This window comes from Oculina patagonica, chromosome 4 (genome assembly GCF_052425735.1).
Source record: "Oculina patagonica isolate OP01 chromosome 4, crgOcupat, whole genome shotgun sequence".
In the NCBI taxonomy this organism is placed as follows: Eukaryota; Metazoa; Cnidaria; class Anthozoa; order Scleractinia; family Oculinidae; genus Oculina; species Oculina patagonica.
In genome coordinates, this window is record NC_135761.1 from 63,989,614 (window position 1) to 64,006,558 (window position 16,945).

The 16,945-nt window shown below is 38.9% G+C and overlaps 3 protein-coding genes across 4 annotated transcripts in view; all 3 read left to right on the top strand.

Moving 5' to 3' along the window:
* Positions 1-16,945, top strand: part of LOC144651110 (uncharacterized) — a 28,464-nt gene that overhangs the window by 7,447 nt on the left and 4,072 nt on the right. The window lies entirely within an intron of this gene.
* LOC144648977 (uncharacterized) lies at positions 2,671-6,818 on the top strand. The gene is made up of 3 exons (XM_078508425.1): positions 2,671-2,828; positions 3,194-3,392; positions 5,490-6,818. The coding sequence occupies exons 2-3, from the start codon at positions 3,272-3,274 to the stop codon at positions 6,467-6,469; spliced, it is 1,101 nt and encodes a 366-aa protein (XP_078364551.1). The 5' UTR covers positions 2,671-2,828; positions 3,194-3,271; the 3' UTR covers positions 6,470-6,818.
* Positions 7,423-15,691, top strand: LOC144651101 (neuronal pentraxin-2-like). Its single transcript, XM_078510985.1, has 4 exons — positions 7,423-7,783; positions 13,311-13,359; positions 14,074-14,296; positions 14,836-15,691. Exons 1-4 carry the CDS (start codon positions 7,484-7,486, stop codon positions 15,221-15,223), a joined length of 960 nt encoding a protein of 319 aa, XP_078367111.1. The 5' UTR covers positions 7,423-7,483; the 3' UTR covers positions 15,224-15,691.

Below are 16,945 nucleotides of genomic sequence, written 5' to 3' on the forward strand. Positions count from 1 at the left end.
ATATATTTTCGGAGGTTTACCTTCCCAAATGATTTTCAATTTCATTTGGGAAGGTAAACCTCCGAAAATAAAAAAAAGCCACAATTATTGGTGAGAAAAGCAGTGGTGGTCTTAAGATGATAGATTTTAGTAGAATGGAATCTGCCCTAAAAATCGCGTGGATTCCAAGGATACAACAAAACTCTGATGCTGGCTGGAAAGCCATACCAGAATTTTTGCTGAGCCAAGTAGGTGGCCTTTCCTTTTTATCACAATGCCGGTATGACTTAAAGTTACTCCAGTTACACAACCTGCCTCCTTTTTATTGCTCGGTACTGAAGTACTGGCAAGACTACAGATCAGATCTTATTGATGACAATACACAGATCCATAATGAAATAATTTGGAACAATAGCAATATAATAATAGACAAAAGAACAATCTTCTTCAAACACTGGTTTCAAAACGGAATCTTACGCCTGCACGACCTTCTTGATGTTGACTCTACTTTTTTATCCATTGACAAACTTCAGCAAAAACTTTTGATGCATGTTCCCTTTACCGTATATTTTGGACTAATAAATTCCATCCCCACTAGTTGGCGGCGCAAACTTAAATTAACAGATCCCCCCAACCATAATCCAGTTGACATGCTTGAACCCCCCACCCAAAATATCACTACTCACTCTGCTTACGCAGCCATCCTAGACCATTTCTTCCAACCACCTACAGCTGAGACTAAAATTTTACGTTATGGCTTTACTAAAGAAAGCCTGAAAAATGTCTATATGATGCCTTTCTTAACAACGCGAGAAGTTAAATTACAAATGTTCCAGTATAAAATTATACAAAACATCCTTCCAACGATAATTCCTGTTTCGCCCGAGGTTGTCTGAGTCCGATCTCTGCCGCGCTTGCCAGGCTGTGCCAGAAACGCTTCCGCATATGCTCTTCCTGTGTAATGTAGTCTCCGCTTTCTGGAATGCTTTCAAAGTTTGGTGGTGTGAAAAAACTAATCAGACTTTCGAACTCAATGAACGTAATATACTATACGGTTGGCACAACAACACTAAGTACAAAGATCTCCTAAATTACGCTACACTTGTCGCTAAATACTTTATATTCTGCTGCTTTCAAGACGAAACTAATATAAATTTTGACAGCTTTCCCCCTTTCTTCGGTATCAGGATTGATACCATTAGGCAAATTGCCATAAAAAATAAACAACTCGAAGAATTTAATATAAGCAGTGGAAGAATTTCCTTTAACTTTTAAGTATTTACGTTTAGATATCCTTGAATCTCGTTTTCTTTTTTTTTTTCCTTGTTTTTTTTCCTTTTCCTTTTAGCCGATACATTAATATATATTTAAAATTACCTTTTTTTTTTTTTTTTTTTAATTTTTTCCTTTATTGATATTTACACACTTAGCATTACATAGGTGATTGGAATAAAAAAAGTAACAAGTGTTAATTTACAATTAAGTAACAGATGATAATAATTTCCATATAGCAAGTTTACATCAATAGTTTGGACTTTTAATAATCGAAATTAATACACGCAACAAAAAGAAATAAGCAACAAACACACGAAAAAAAAAAGCGAATCTAGCACTATAAAATTAAAATTACCGCTTTTCAATCGTTTCCTATGTTGTATCTTTTTTTTCCTTGTTCTATATGTATTTAAGTTTATTTTTGCTAACATTGATGTTATTTAAAACTGTTATATACTCTGTTTGTATTATTTTGAGTGTCAATAAAGTATTAATTAAAAAAAAAACATGTTAAAAAAAAATATTAATTATTATCTTGTATATTGATTTGTATTATCTATTTCTTCATAATTATATTTTTTTTGTTTGTGTGGCAAAATAAATAAATAATAAAAAATAAAAATAAAACTCTTAATTGTAATTTTAGCTTTAAGCTTTTTTTATTCCGTTTTTAATCTTGTAATGCGCATTTAAACATTTTATGAAATTTGCGCACTATAAATGTTATTATTATTATTGTTGTAATTATCGTCCATTAAAATTTAACTTTTTAGAAAATGCAAAGTGGCAGCTCATGAAGTTTACGTGAACCCATCAGCGGGGCTCCGTGGTCCTTTTCTGGAAATAATCCACCTAAGTTTATCTGGTTACAATAAGCTTAGAGCGCTTTTCATTAGACAGAACTGGCCGACCAGACCGGTATACCGTAATGATTCGATTTAGCGCCCGGGGCGCTTATTTAGTTTTGGCACCGCAAGGGAGGGCGCTTATTCGAGACAGGGCGCTTATTCGGGACAGGGCGCTTAAACAACCAAATGTATCTATAACAATAACAGGAACTGTAATTGTTATAAGTTCAGTTACTTTTAAAATAATTGTTCATTTTAACGGTAAATATATACATGAACTGTACGGTGAAAGGTCGGGAGTTTATCTAGTTGACGTCAGTGACTTCAGTAGGGGCAGTTATCTACAATAGGGGGACTCATTAGAATAGGGGTGCTTATATGAATGGGGGCGCTAATAAGAATGGGGGCGCTTATTGGAATAGAGGCGCTTATTTACAAAAACACATTCGAAGGGGGGCGCTTATTGGAAGGAGGGCGCTAAATTGAATCATTACGGTATATGAAAACAGAATTCCGATGTTAGTCAGATTTGTCCTGTAAAATCAATTAAAGGGATTATGTCACAGATTTTACCAGATGTTTGAACAGTCAAAATTTATATCTGTGTCGCAGGAAACCTAAAAATAATAGTCCCCTTTCATAAAAAATTGCTATATTAGAGCACTGAAACTGTTAACGAGCATCTTTGGCTGCGGATGGCTCGGATGGAAATGGAGTGCTCAAAAAGTAAGGCTTTCGTTTTCAAGTTGTTTCCGCGCGTCTTCAAAGAATTGATAGCCGTAGCTTGATTTCTATCCGCACATTAAGGTTATTAGATGTTCAAAGATAATGTTTTTCATGTGTTAAGTTGACTACCATTAATTTCAGAACAGTTTAGACCAAACGTCTGTTACAGCTCTTCAGAATTTCGATTCAACCTGCTTCTGTCCAAACATCAACAGTTACTTCATATAACAGACGCTATAATTTAATCACATCTATACATGACAGATTTAATTTTATTTTAGATACTCACTTAATACTAATGGCATCTTGTAATGCACACTGCCAATATAACTTCATTGAAATTCATATTTCAACATGTGTTTTAGTAACTGCTGCGACGCCTGAGACGTCGAAAACCAAACAGCCTGAACCAAAAGATTTTCATAACAAAATCTAGTGTGAGGATGATTTGCAGCAAGCGAAAGAAATTCAGCCTGCTGCTTGTTTTCAGTCTTTCAGTTTTGTTGTTGTTCACGGCATACAAAACCGAGCTTGGAACACCGGCAACGAATAGCAGAGAGGCAGGTAAGAGCGATTAATGGCGCAATACTATTGTTACAAATATTAGACGCTTTTCGTAAACTGGAAATACTTCGTCCCTGCTCTATCCCAGTTTTTGCCAAGTTTTCAATATTTTGTAAACAAAAATACTAAGCAATGCAAAGACATTACTAGAATTTTTAAAGCAAGCAGAGTGTTGTGATGTTTTTCAGTGGAGTGTGATGCCACTAAATTTACCAAGCGAACGGATAGTTGACTGACTATTATTTTTCGTGATCGTTTAGGTCTGTAAGGAAAGCATCTATCATATCATAGAGCTACAAAAATCACAGGCTACAAATATTCTAGACTGAATAGATGAATGACCATTTCGATTACTCTTGTAACGAAAACGGAAGTTTAAGCTACCTCGTGCTTTGAGCAATTTGCCAGGATAGGCACGTTTCCCTTTTGTAAACGATCGATGCCATTTTAGTGACACAATATTTTTCACTATTCACAAAAACAATACATGTCATCACCCAGGATCAGACCTAAAAGCTAGCATCTCTTCCTCGCCACTATACCAACACGTTTATCCGCCAAAGCTCCCAAATTTAATTATATAAGCTGCCTTTCTGTAACATACAGTTCATATCTATAATTCCAATTTACACTAACCTAGGTCTAGCAATTACCTACTCTAGGTCTTATTTCATCTAATAATCAGTATACAGCTCCGACCTAGTCCATGCCTAAACTAGAGTATAGTAGATATGGCATCAACTACTACCAGATGCTTGGTTCACAACAAAAGCGTCGATCATTTACGAAATGGAAATACACCTCGGCTAGATCCGTATTTCATTGTTGTGTTAAACATGCATCCTAAATGAACAGATTTATACACTTTATACACTTTATACACTTCTAAAGAATCGATAAAGAAGTTTTTTCATTTTTCTGTTTTGGATTTTTATGACTGAATTTTTAATTCAGGAAGGTTAGTGGCTAGCCAGCTTCACTCACATGGTTGGTCGGTCCATCATCTGTAAATATTTTTTGCAACTCCGCTGACCAGCAGATATAATAGGAGAAAGAGTGTAGATAGATCCATCAACAATGCATCTCATCTATCTGTAGAGTTAGCGTCGTACACTGAAGGATCATTCGAGAATTAAATCGGTTTTACATAAGCTTCATCAACGATGGATCTATCTAGAAACCTAGGTATCTAGCTCGTTTGCAAGAAAATAATAAGCTTTTCAGATTAACAGCACAAGTACATTTTTACCTGTATCAGTCTATATGTTCTGATATATTATTTTACAGCGTTATTTCTTTACGGCTTACATGTAAATGCTTTTATTCTGCAATGCATACCTACGGAGCGATATAATAAACATACCATTTTAGTACTACGGGGTAAAAGAAGAAAAAAAAAACCTGACCCCTCTGGGAGTTGAACTCACAACATCTCGCGCTATATCCAGATACCTTCTCGAGTAAGCTAATCCGACATGCTCAATCATGTGAGACAAATACATCTTATATCAATGTAATAGACCCCGAATAGACATTGTGATTATATGCAAATGTCACGCATGTTTCCTCATTTCTGCTTTTTTAAGAGGAGAAATGTTTGAATCACCTTCTGCCCATATATTTTCAAGGTATGAAAACTAAACGTAAAACTTGGTGAAAAAGAATTCAGTCGTGGCTCGAAGAGCTCTTTGATTATTTCGCGAAGCACCTGTAAACTTCAATCATTGACAAAAGTGTTGACACTTAAATTTACATGTAGGCGCTATTTTATTGTTATTTGGTCTATATGCTAATTTCACCCTTTAGCCTCACTTCCCCAACTCCCCTTCCCACTATCAAAGTTTTAGTTTGTTTTGGGGAGCCCTTTACTACAATTTTACAACATTGGACCCCGGATGCGGGAAGGTTGTATTTTAGTAGACAGTCTTGGAATTTAAAAACTAGGAGTAAATTTGCCAAAAAAACTGCAGAGCAAAACCGATGCTGTCTGAGGTCTGTTTGCGTGAAAAGAAAGGATACCCGTTACCCATTCCCTTTCACACTGTGTTTTCAGTTGTTCAGACGATCTTAATAAAATATTTTTTGTTTATTTTCTAGTGAATACAACAACAAGAAAGCCAAATGAGTCAACCCAATTCAGTAAAGCCAAAGCCAACAGTACAGCAAGGCCGACAAAGCAGTCAGGTCCAAAGCAATTCATTTACCTCACACAAACCGAGCAATGTCTCCCTCAAATTCTGAATTCTTCCAAAGCGATTGGAGACGAAAAGACGTGCAACTGCGATGTTATTGTGTTGAGTTACAGAACAGTATGTCAAGAAGAAAAGCGACCACACATATCCTATATATTTGTCGGAGAAAGTTCTTGGAACTTGGGCCGAAATATCCTTTATTTTGTTGCCAGGGAGAGAATACCTGGCTACAATTATTACATTTTCTTAGATGACGATGTAGAACTTCAATTCAACTCATTTACTCCTCAAGAAATGAAGATGCTATCGCCGTTTAGAGCTTTTGAAGAATGGCTTTTAGATTATCAGCCAGCAGTTGGTGTTGTTGATCAACAAGGACCTCAAGGCGTCATATCCATTTTAAAAAAAAGGCGATTCAAATGTGGTATAAATGAAACATCAATGGTCATTCCTACAGCGTGGTTTGATGCCATATTTAATGCTTTTCATCATAAAGCCATCGAACACATTCTACCTTATCCAACAAAATACGACAGGCAAACTTGGTGGGCTTCTCAGTTACACGTTATGTCTTCCATAGAGCTTAAATTCCGAGGCCAAGCGATGATATTTGTACCAATAACTCTAGATCTTAACAACCAAAAACATCGTGGCTATCCAAAGGGAGTCCAAAACTTTGCTACACAAGCGCGTGACATGGTGGAAGAAATTCAAAACAGGGCGCCTGTAGTTTACCAAAACCGTACTTTGTTTAATAAATTAAAAACCTTGAGTCTACAATCTGAGTACTTCACCTTAGACGCGGCTACCTACTGCATGAACGTAACACGTCGCCTTCCTATTGTGCCGTACTTACATTTTGAGCGTGAGGGACTGGAGACATAAGTCATGATAATCAGAACGCTACTCGCTTACTTCGTATGGTAATATTATTACAAGCTTTGTACGGCAATCTCACGTTTAATATTTCATGCACAGTAACATGTCATGTGGACTTTCTTAGTTGAACAATAGATAGTTATCTTCGCTCGCAATCTAGCTGAGCTTTAGAAAATAGGAAGCAGTCCTCAGAGATTTTTACAATTCAGTACTTTATTGGTATTTGAGAAAACTTTCATTTCAAAACATTACACTACCCTGAAAACCAAAACCAAAATGCAGTGACAGAAACACTGAAATTGACAATTTAATTTTCTTGTAACAATATAATCACCGACCTAAGTTACAAATAAAGATTTAAGAAACAGAAGCAGAGTGGTAGACATTGCATTTTTTTGTCCAGGTTTCCACTCATCATGTATCATGCATCGTCCACTAGAATTTTTTTTTTTAAATGCATAGTGATAAGTCGTGTAGTTTACATGAATCCCCTCACGGAGCTAAACAATCTTTTTCTTGAAATAATCTACCTGAATTGTCTCATTTAAGCTTCAAAAGAAGCCTAAGCTACATGTAAACCATTATGAGATGTCTTATATTTATAATGCAGGCATGGCATTGTACTTTGCAGACGTAAGCTAAAAGATAGGAGCGTCAAAATTTTTGCTCTTATCTCTTATGCCTTTTTCATGCTTTTATTTTCGTTAAATATCACTGGCGTTTCTTTTTTCAGCTCAACAAATGAAAGTTGACACAGATGTCTTTCTTCAAAACCCTTTTTTCGCATTTCTTGGCGACAATGCCAAGCTAATGCACTATAATGACCCGCAACAAAACCTTCTGACAGCTGAGCTTGATATTCCATATTTAGGCAGCTTTGCAAAAACCAACAGAACTAAAATGTTCACTTCTAAAGCTTCACACGAGATCGACTTTACTTTCAACGTACGTAGCAACACGCAAAGTGAACTGATCGTATCAAAGAACGTAGCAGATGGATTAAGTTTCAGACCTGCTAAAATGCTAAGTTTTTTATCGTTTCTCATTCTGGTGGGTTGGACATTTGCGTTGCATCCAGTCACTGTCCCCAGTCACATGTTATTGGGTCATGTTTATCGCTCGCTTCAAGACTGTGACTGGTTAAACTGCATCCAAACTTGCCACGATGACCCAAATTGTATTTCGTACAATTTTATTCGTTCAACGCATGGCCTTGGTGTATGTGAAATGATCGATTGTGGGTTGGAAGATTTGTGTGACATCAAAAGCCAACTCATGTTCTCAAATGGAGCATTATTTCAGCAACTAGCTTCACCGAGGGTGAGATGAATTATTATTCCTATTTAAAAAAAAAAATTATTATATACCTTATTACACGAAATTTTCGCGAGATGTATATTTCGCGATTTTGAGGTGCGCATATTTCGCGACACTTAAATTTCGCGATTTTGCGAATTTTTTATCATTTTGAACCACTTTAATTTAACGTTTTTGAGTAAGACACAATTTACATTTCCTTGGCAATATTATTTTACGTGCCCTTGAATTAAAGAAAACGACTTGATTAAAGGAAAAATAACGTCAAAATTAACAAAAACAGAGCGGGACTATATCTCGGCAATAGCAACAACAAAGTAGTTCTAACAATGTTTACAAGTAGGTCATGCTTGTACGTGCATGAGTTATTGTTCTTGAGCCAATTGACGACAACATCCATTTAGATCAGATAATTCCTTCCTTCAGTGGTATGTACTAAACTCATTCTTTCTTGATTATTGACATAATGTGAGTCACTTAATTTTCGCGTCATGTTTTGTTCGCGACACTTATTGTTCGCGTCATTTTAATTTCGCGATTTTTTTTTGGAATCGCCAAATTCGCGAAATTAACCTGTGGCGAAAATTTCATGTAATAAGGTAACTTATTGCGAATTAATAGTGATTATTTTTCTTGCAAAAAAGTGAATTTGAACGAATATAGTTTTAAACGACTATTGGTAAATCGGAAGTCAACAACAGCATAAGAAAACTACACATGTCGTCAGGCCTGCTTTAATTAACTATTTTCCTGACTAATGTATAGTGTCAAAACTTTAATACGAAAATTATTGTTATTTTTTAAACTTATACAAATAGAGGTAAACTCTCAGCTAAAATTAGGCCCCGTTTACACGGGTCCGGACAAATTTTTGCACGGACAAAAACTTGCACGGTTCCACCTTGCGTTTACACGGGACCGGCGGAACTGGACGAATTTTTGAACGGCTAAGTGTGCAAGTTTGGGACCTGAAAAAAGCAGGTCAACTTTTTGACCGGCACGGTTCCATATTTCGTACGGACTCGTGTAAACACCCGAACCGTGCAACTTTTTGCTCAGTTAGCGCTGTTAAGGCCTGAAATCTAGTTATGTTTTGCCTGGTTGCTTATCGAAAATGAAAGATTTTGTTCCATTTTGTTAAATTTAAGATAAAAGAAGCAAAAACGTAGATTGCAGATATGAGGAGACGAGCGGCAGCAGCATGCATCGCTATTTTGGCCGGATTAGCTAGGCTTTTGCAGTACACGTTGCTGCAAATGGCTATTGTTTCCGATCTTCTTCATCAATCGAGGCATCTTACACATTTGAATTTCTTGGTAAGCATGTACAGCTTACGAAACAACCAACCGAGGAAAACGTCACGGGCCAGAAAGCCAAAGCCAAAGTTTTTGTCTGCCGCCTTGTTTTATTTATCGCGTACTTCATCAGCTGCAACATGATTGGCTTAAAACATTAGCGATAACCAATCACAACAGAGACGTAAAAAAGCCATTCAAATGCCGCGACTGGTCTAAAATTTGCACGGATCCGTGTAAACACCACTGCAATCTGTAACAGAATTTGCACGGATCCATGTAAACAGGCGGTCCGGGAACAAAATTCATCCGTGCAAAAATTTGTCCGGACCCGTGTAAACGGGGCCTATAAGTGTGCAAGTTTGGGACCTGAAAAAAGCAGGTCAACTTTTTGACCGGCACGGTTCCATATTTCGTACGGACTCGTGTAAACACCCGAACCGTGCAACTTTTTGCTCAGATAGCGTTGTTAAGGCCTGGAATCTAGTTATGTTTTGCCTGGTTGCCTATCGAAAATGAAACATTTTGTTCCATTTTGTTAAATTTAAGACAAAAGAAACAAATGCAGATATGAGGAGACGAGCGGCAGCAGCATGCATCGCTATTTTGGCCGGATTAGGCGGGCTTTTGCAGTACACGTTGCTGCAAATGGCTTTTGTTTCCGATCTTCTTCATCGATCGAGGCATCTTACACGTTTGAATTTCTTTGTGAGCATGTACAGCTTACGAAACAACCAACCGAGGAAAAAGTCACGGGCCAGAAAGCCAAAGCCAAAGTTTTTGTCTGCCGCCATGTTTGATTTGTCGCGTACTGCATCAGCTGCAACATGATTGGCTTAAAACATTAGCGATAACCAATCACAACAGTGACGTAAAAAAGCCATTCACATGCCGCGACTGGTCTAAAATTTGCACGGATCCGTGTAAACACCACTGCAATCTGTAACAGAATTTGCACGGATCCATGTAAACAGGCGGTCCAGGAACAAAATTCGTCCATGCAAAAATTTGTCCGGACCCGTGTAAACGGGGCCTAAGTGTGCAAGTTTGGGACCTGAAAAAAGCAGGTCAAATTTTTGACCGGCACGGTTCCATATTTCGTACGGACTCGTGTAAACACCCGAACCGTGCAACTTTTTTGCACAGATAGCGCGGTTAAGGCCTGGAATCTAGTTATATTTTGCCTGGTTGCTTAGCAAAAATGAAACGTTTTGTTGCATTATGCCCCTATTTTGTTACATTTTGTTTTAAAAATTTAAAAATTTGAGGCAAAAGAAACCCAGAAAGCAGCCCAGATATGAGAAGACGAGCGGCGGTACGTCGGGGGAATTTCTCGTTATGAGGGTACTTTTCCAAAAACATTTTGGTTACGTCTTCGTACTTGCTCCTGACCGTTTCCCAATCAACTCCTTCCCCTGCTTTTCTTGCTTTGTAGTCTATAACTACATTAAGCAACAAATTAATTTCTTCATCAGACCACGTAAAGTTCTTGTCTGCCGCTTCTGCCGCCATGTTTGATTTGCCGCGTGCTGCATTAGCTGCAACATGATTGGCTTAAAACATTAGCGATAACCAATCACAACAGAGACGTAAAAAAGCCATTCAAATGCCGCGACTGGTCTAAAATTTGCACGATTCCGTGTAAACACCACTGCAATCTGTAACAAAATTTGCACGGATCCATGTAAACAGGCGGTCCAGGTACAAAATTCGTCCGTGCAAAAATTTGTCCGGACCCGTGTAAACGGGGCCTTAAGTTTTAAACCAATATGATTTTAAATTATTATCTTTTTTAACGTCAAGTTTTAAAATGTCTTTCTCTTTTATTTTTTTTAGTGAAATCAAATGTGTTGATAATCGAAACATACATAAATACACCACTTTTAAACATTTGGCCCGGTAATACGGCAACATTTTTAATTAGTCTGGCAATCTTTGAGAAAATTAGCATATCTGAAATCCGCTCGCGCACAAGACAGCTCAGCATACGACAACAGTGCTGTCGTGTCTATCAACTGCGAATAAAGAAAAACAGCACAGCAAACGAACGGAACCACATTTGTAATATCCTTTTATTAACTTATTCAATTCCCAACAACTGCGGATACCCTGTGGTAAGATCAATGAAACCTCTTGTTTAAGCTATTTTTCCAGGGGGGGGGGGGATCCAGGAATTTTTGATGGGAGGGTCTTTGATTCAGAAAACACTGTTTTTAATTTTTTGTGGCAAATTACAAATTGCACGCAAGAGAAATTATAACCCTTATTCAACGTCAAGTTTACTTGGCCCCTCCTAAAGGACGCACCCTTTGAACATCCTCCTCATGGGCTTAGTAGCAAATATTGAGAAAATTATTACACTTCTGGTAATGCCTGGAACTTATTTTAGTGACAAAATGCAACGCGCGCCGGTTTCATTTTAAAAAAATCAACCAGTTAAATAGTGATATATGATTATGTCGATGCAAGAATTTCAGTGTCAAACAAGTCGAAAAAAAATACAGGTCCGATGGGGGGGGGAATCCTGACCCCCGGACCCTCCCCCTGGATCCGCCACTGTTTTAGGAAGCGATTGCTTGGAGACCAAAGTGGTAATTAGTTCATTCGCTGTTGGAGATCGCTAGTGAAAGGGTGTTTACATGTGAAAACTCGTACCAGTGCGAGTTCCATACCAGCATAACTTCGTAATTTCATACCGTGTTTACATGTTTACCTTATTATAGGAAGTAAACGCTTTGGTTCATTGAGGTATTTGAAATTAACGCGACTTAAATAAACGCGAATCGAAGGCAAAATTACTTCCCAATGAAAGAAATTAACACGAAAGAGAGGGTTACATTTCAAAGTGAAGGAATTAACGCGACGCACACAAGTTTATTTCAACACTTGGCGAGACGGAACCAAAGTTCGTGGTATTTCACCCAAACGTAGGGGGAATCTAACCTCTCCGAGCGTTCTTCACTGTTTCAGTAATACCGGTTGATTTCCACTCTGGTGAAATAATGCCTTTTCCTAAGAGATTAGAACGTCTGTACTGTATCGAGAAATTGGGGCCAAAATAATGGAAATTAAGGTCGCGGAAATTAACGCTCCGCTTAACTAACAGCGTGGAAATTAACGTTAACAAAAATTAACGCGACTTAAATTGACGCGAATTTTTAAAATTCGCGTTAATTTCATGAAGCGTTAATTTTCTATAGAAAGGTACGTTTTTCTTCATCCTGGATTGGATGGCGGTAAAAACTACACATGCGCTACCCGTTCCAGTCTACCAGGAAACTGATTGCATACAGAAACGAGTGGTCGTTCATAGCTGGTGCGTGTTTTCGCACCGGAACAAAAATTCTAGACCCGGGTTCAGGAAAAGGGAACCGGGATGCCGGAACACGTTCGGACATGTGAGGTCCATCCGGTATCATGTAAACACTCCGTACAGTTACAGTCGAAGCTCTCTTAACGGACACTCTCGTAAGCGGACAGCTCTACTTACGGCCGCCTTGCTTGAAACCCCGTTTTAGCTCCCATACAAACTCTGTATTTTTACATTCTCGTAAGCGGACATTCCCGTAATCGGCCGCGGACACTTTCACAGATTACGACTTAGACTTTTCCTTTGTTTTTACGCTCCCGTAAGCGGACAAGCCAAAGAAAATCCTATAAAAAAAACCTCTGTATCTTGTTTTTATCAATCAACTTCACATCGCCGTTCGTAACAATGATTTCACAGTAATTACAGTGCCATATTTCAGTGTTTGTTTTGTCGTCATCCACGTCCGTCCCGTTATTGTTAGCTGGGCAAGCTCCCGTAAGCGGCCATCTATCCCCTACACCGCGGCCGTTCGTAACAATGATTTCGCAGTAATAACAGTACCATATTTCAGTGTTTGTTTTGTCGTCATGCACGTCCGTCCCGTTATTGTTAGCTGGGCAGGCTCCCGTAAGCGGCCATCTATCCCCTACACCGTGGCTCGCTTACGAGAACTATTCTCGTAAGCGGCCAGCTCCAGTAACGGACACTTTTTTCGCGTCCCGAGGGTCGTCCCGAGGGTGTCCGCTTACGAGAGCTTCGACTGTAGTAGTATCAGTACAATGGTATGATCATGAAATATCTACATGTAACACAAAACAAATACAATCACTTGAGTAAGCATAAGTAGAATTATAGCATAGAGATATTGTCGTGAACGAATATTTTAGATATAAACTGATTTTTTTCTAATTCCGGTATTTTTCAGAGCACTCAAATATGCGAGTCGTCAACAAGTAGTCAGGTTGAAAAAGGAGGTAAGTTTAATGCGGGTGAAGTGCTTTCTGAATGATCATTTTTGAAGAAACTTTTGTCGACCAATATCGGCTGCATCCGGATGCGATGAAGTGATTTTAAACTGGTTTGCCGAAAACGCGATCGCGAAGCCTTGGAGTAGCTTTTAAGAACATAAGTAACTATATTAGACCTAGAGATCAATAGAGCGATGAAAGCACCAGCCACTCCGTTCAAGACAGTTTCAAGCCGTTCTATGAACGTTGCCTTGTATTTTATTGCAGGTGAGCACTGACCCACCTTTACCTTGCTCGCACATGCGACTACATGTAGCCTATAAATGGCCGCGAAAAAACTTCAGATTACTTCGGTTTTCTTGCGACAATTATAAATGTTTTTAGTGTTATTTAGGTGTTGTGTTGCTGGCCTGTGAAATTGCTGTAAGAACTTCACAGCCGGCTTAAAAGGAAAATTAGCAATAAAAACGTTTAAGTTACATGAAAACACTTTGTGCGGCGAGCTGTACTCCTGTCAGTAGCCTGCAAGTTTCAAACATCCTTTCTTAGAACTTATATCAACCTATCACCACGAGTCTTAGGCAGCTCAGTTGGTTAGAGCGCCCAAATGGTATCTGGGATGCCATGGGTTTTGATTCCCGTCGGGGAGTCAGTTATTTTTTGTCCCATACTCGTGTCATTGTTGAACAATTCATCTTTAACTTTTGATTTATATTTTAGGTTCGAGTTTAACGTTCCCTCCAGTAGGAGCCACTGGTAACTTTGTCAGGCTGGGACGCGGGATTCCCACTCTATCGAAGCTCAGTGTTTGCTTCTGGATCAGGGCTTCGACTCGTCATAACATGGGAATCTTCAGCTACTTAGGAACAAAAGGAACAAAAGAAATGATGATTAATGTCGTGAACCACGACCAAGTGGTGTTTACAGTGGGAGGTGAATCCAAGTAAGGAAAGACTTGTTTCAATAAGCACACCATGAGCACTTAATACCCTCTTCTTAGAGCTGGCGCTAAGACTGAAAATAAATAAATGATAATTTTTTCTTGGGATGAGGGAAGGGTATCCCAGGACATTGGTGGAGGTGTGCTCCCGGGAACTAGAAACCCTGAAAAAGATGTAGTAAATATTTCACCCAAAAAGGAACGGAGAAATGATTTCCGCGAGACGTTAAGACTCTTTTTTTTTTTAAACGTTAGGCTCTGGACCGAGCGATCCAGGCTCAAACGCTGTCCGGGGTCACTTGGTTGCGTAAAGTGTCTGAGACACTTTACTCTCACAGTGCCTCTCTCCGTCGTTCAAACTGTAAGGACAACGTGATAAAATTTGGAGTGGTACGTAAGCTGACCTTGACTAACACCCAACTCAGGGAGGCAGACTTATATATCTAGCTGCTTTGCTGGATAATTTCCACATAGTGTGGGCCAGTTTATTCCAAATGCAACTTTACCGTTACTTATCGCTGGTATGCATATTCTCTTAACAGAACGATTCATGCGACAATTAACGACGGGAAATGGCACCACACCTGTACAACATGGGACACCGCTGCCGGATCGTGGGCGTTCTTCAAGGATGGCGTGGCTGTCAACAATGGCAGCGGTCTAAAAGATGGTTACGTCATTGTCTCAGGTGGAAGTCTGGTTCTTGGACAGGAACAAGTCACAGACAAGACCTTTGAGCCGCGGCCTTTCATTGGCGAGCTGGGAAATTTCAACATTTGGAGCGATCTTGTGTCAGCTATGGAGGTTTCACAGATGTCGAAATCGTGTCTAAAAGGAAAAGGGAACGTTTTTGGCTGGTCAACCTTTCGAATTCGATCTGGGATTAACGGAACAGTAAAACTTGAAAGGCCTTCCCTGTGTGCGCCCTAGGCCTGACAAATAGTCAAGCTAAAAATGTTTAGTTTCCTGGCTTTAAGCAACTATTTATACATCTTAATGGGTGTTTATAATACATATCAACATATATAATACATAACACCAAGACCACCAATATATGTCAACAGGAATGGCAATCTACTAAGATGAAGCTTACCCGTAAAACTGAATTCTTTTCCATATTGCCAGTGTTACAGTGTAGCACCCGGTGTTGGTTAGGCGAGAGCATTAGGTGAGAGCAAGTGTCCGTAACGCACTGCACAAGCAACTTATTATTGATCTTTTAGTTAAATCTTTAGCTCTTTTTTTCCTATTAGAGTGCTGTTCATTTCTTCTTGTGTTATATTTTTCCAGTTATTGTATGGATTTTGTACCGTGAGCATATAATTTGTTATCAGATTTATAACCTTTTTCTCCTGCATTAAATAAACAAAAAATAAAAAAAAGTCTGACTCTTCAGCAGCCGGCCTTGACCAATACCGTATTTACTCGAATAAGCGCCGCGGCGCTTATTAAATTTTCCGCGCCTCAAGTGCGGCGCTTATTCGAGGGCGGCGCTTATTTGAGGGCGGCGCTTATTTAAAATTTGGACGCCACAAAGAATCTTATCTTTTACAGTAATTGTAAAGTGCGTCTTTTGATTGTTAGTATTTGTCTCTTGCTGGGACAGAAGTGGCGCTAGCTGTCGTGGCAAAGTTTGCGGCCTTCACAACATTTACAGAACTACATATTGTAAGAATGTTGAATAGAAAAACTAATGGGAGAGCGATAAAACAATCACTCATAACTGCAAAACATCGCTTTTGATGCAAAGAAATGTTCAAGCTTGTTTTAGAGTTGCTTTATAGTGCCCCGGGATAGTGCCGTTTTAAGTTAACCGAAATTATTCAAATAAGCGCCGCATCGGGACTGCGGTGCTTATTCGGAGGCGGCGCTTATTAACTTTTTTGTTTCAAATGCGGCGCTTATTCGAGGGCGGCGGTTATTCGGGGGCGGCGCTTATTCGAGTAAATACGGTATTTAGCTTGTTTTGTTTTCACAAATCACCAGAGGCGGTATTTTACAAAATGTAAATACCTTATTATAGGAAATTAACGCTTCATGAAATTAACGCGAATTTCAAACATTCGCGTTAATTTTAGTCGCGTTAATTTTTGTTAACGTTAATTTCCGCGTCATTAATTAAGTGGAACATTAATTTCCATGACCTTAATTTCCATCATTTTGGCGCCAATTTCTCGATATAGTCCAGCCGTTCTTGTCTTCTAGGAAAAGGCATTATTTCATAAGGGTGAAGGTCTTCCGGTTAACTAAAACTACGAAAAACGCTCGAGGCGGTCAGATTCCTTCGCTTAACCCCTGCATTTAGGATTATACGCCTTGTGTTGAAATAAACTTGTTCCTGTTGTCTTAACAAGTGTTTTTTCTGTGTTCTTCGCGTTAATTTCCTTCCTTTTTTAAATGTTACACCCTCTTTCGAGTTAATTTCCTATATTGGGAAGTAATTTTTCCTTCAATTCGCGTTAATTTAAGTAGCCTGCGAAAACAGCCGCCTCTCACGCTCCGATCCGCTTGCTGCGTTCGGGGAGAGAGACGAACCCCGAACGCAGCAAGCGGATCGGAGCGTGAGAGGCGGCTGTTTTCGCAGGCTATAATTTAAGTTGCGTTAATTAATTTCAAATATCTTAATTAACACAAGCGTTAATTTCCTATAAT

What these genes read in the sequence shown, in the direction of transcription:
- LOC144648977 (XM_078508425.1), top strand. Translation starts at nt 3,272, where the DNA reads ATGATTTGCAGCAAGCGAAAGAAATTCAGCCTGCTGCTTGTTTTCAGT. An exon ending in AACGAATAGCAGAGAGGCAG is followed by an intron (nt 3,393 to 5,489) that starts GTAAGAGCGATT and finishes TTTATTTTCTAG; the next exon opens with TGAATACAACAACAAGAAAG.
- LOC144651101 (XM_078510985.1), top strand. Translation starts at nt 7,484, where the DNA reads ATGCTAAGTTTTTTATCGTTTCTCATTCTGGTGGGTTGGACATTTGCG. An exon ending in AGCAACTAGCTTCACCGAGG is followed by an intron (nt 7,784 to 13,310) that starts GTGAGATGAATT and finishes GGTATTTTTCAG; the next exon opens with AGCACTCAAATATGCGAGTC. An exon ending in TAGTCAGGTTGAAAAAGGAG is followed by an intron (nt 13,360 to 14,073) that starts GTAAGTTTAATG and finishes TTTATATTTTAG; the next exon opens with GTTCGAGTTTAACGTTCCCT.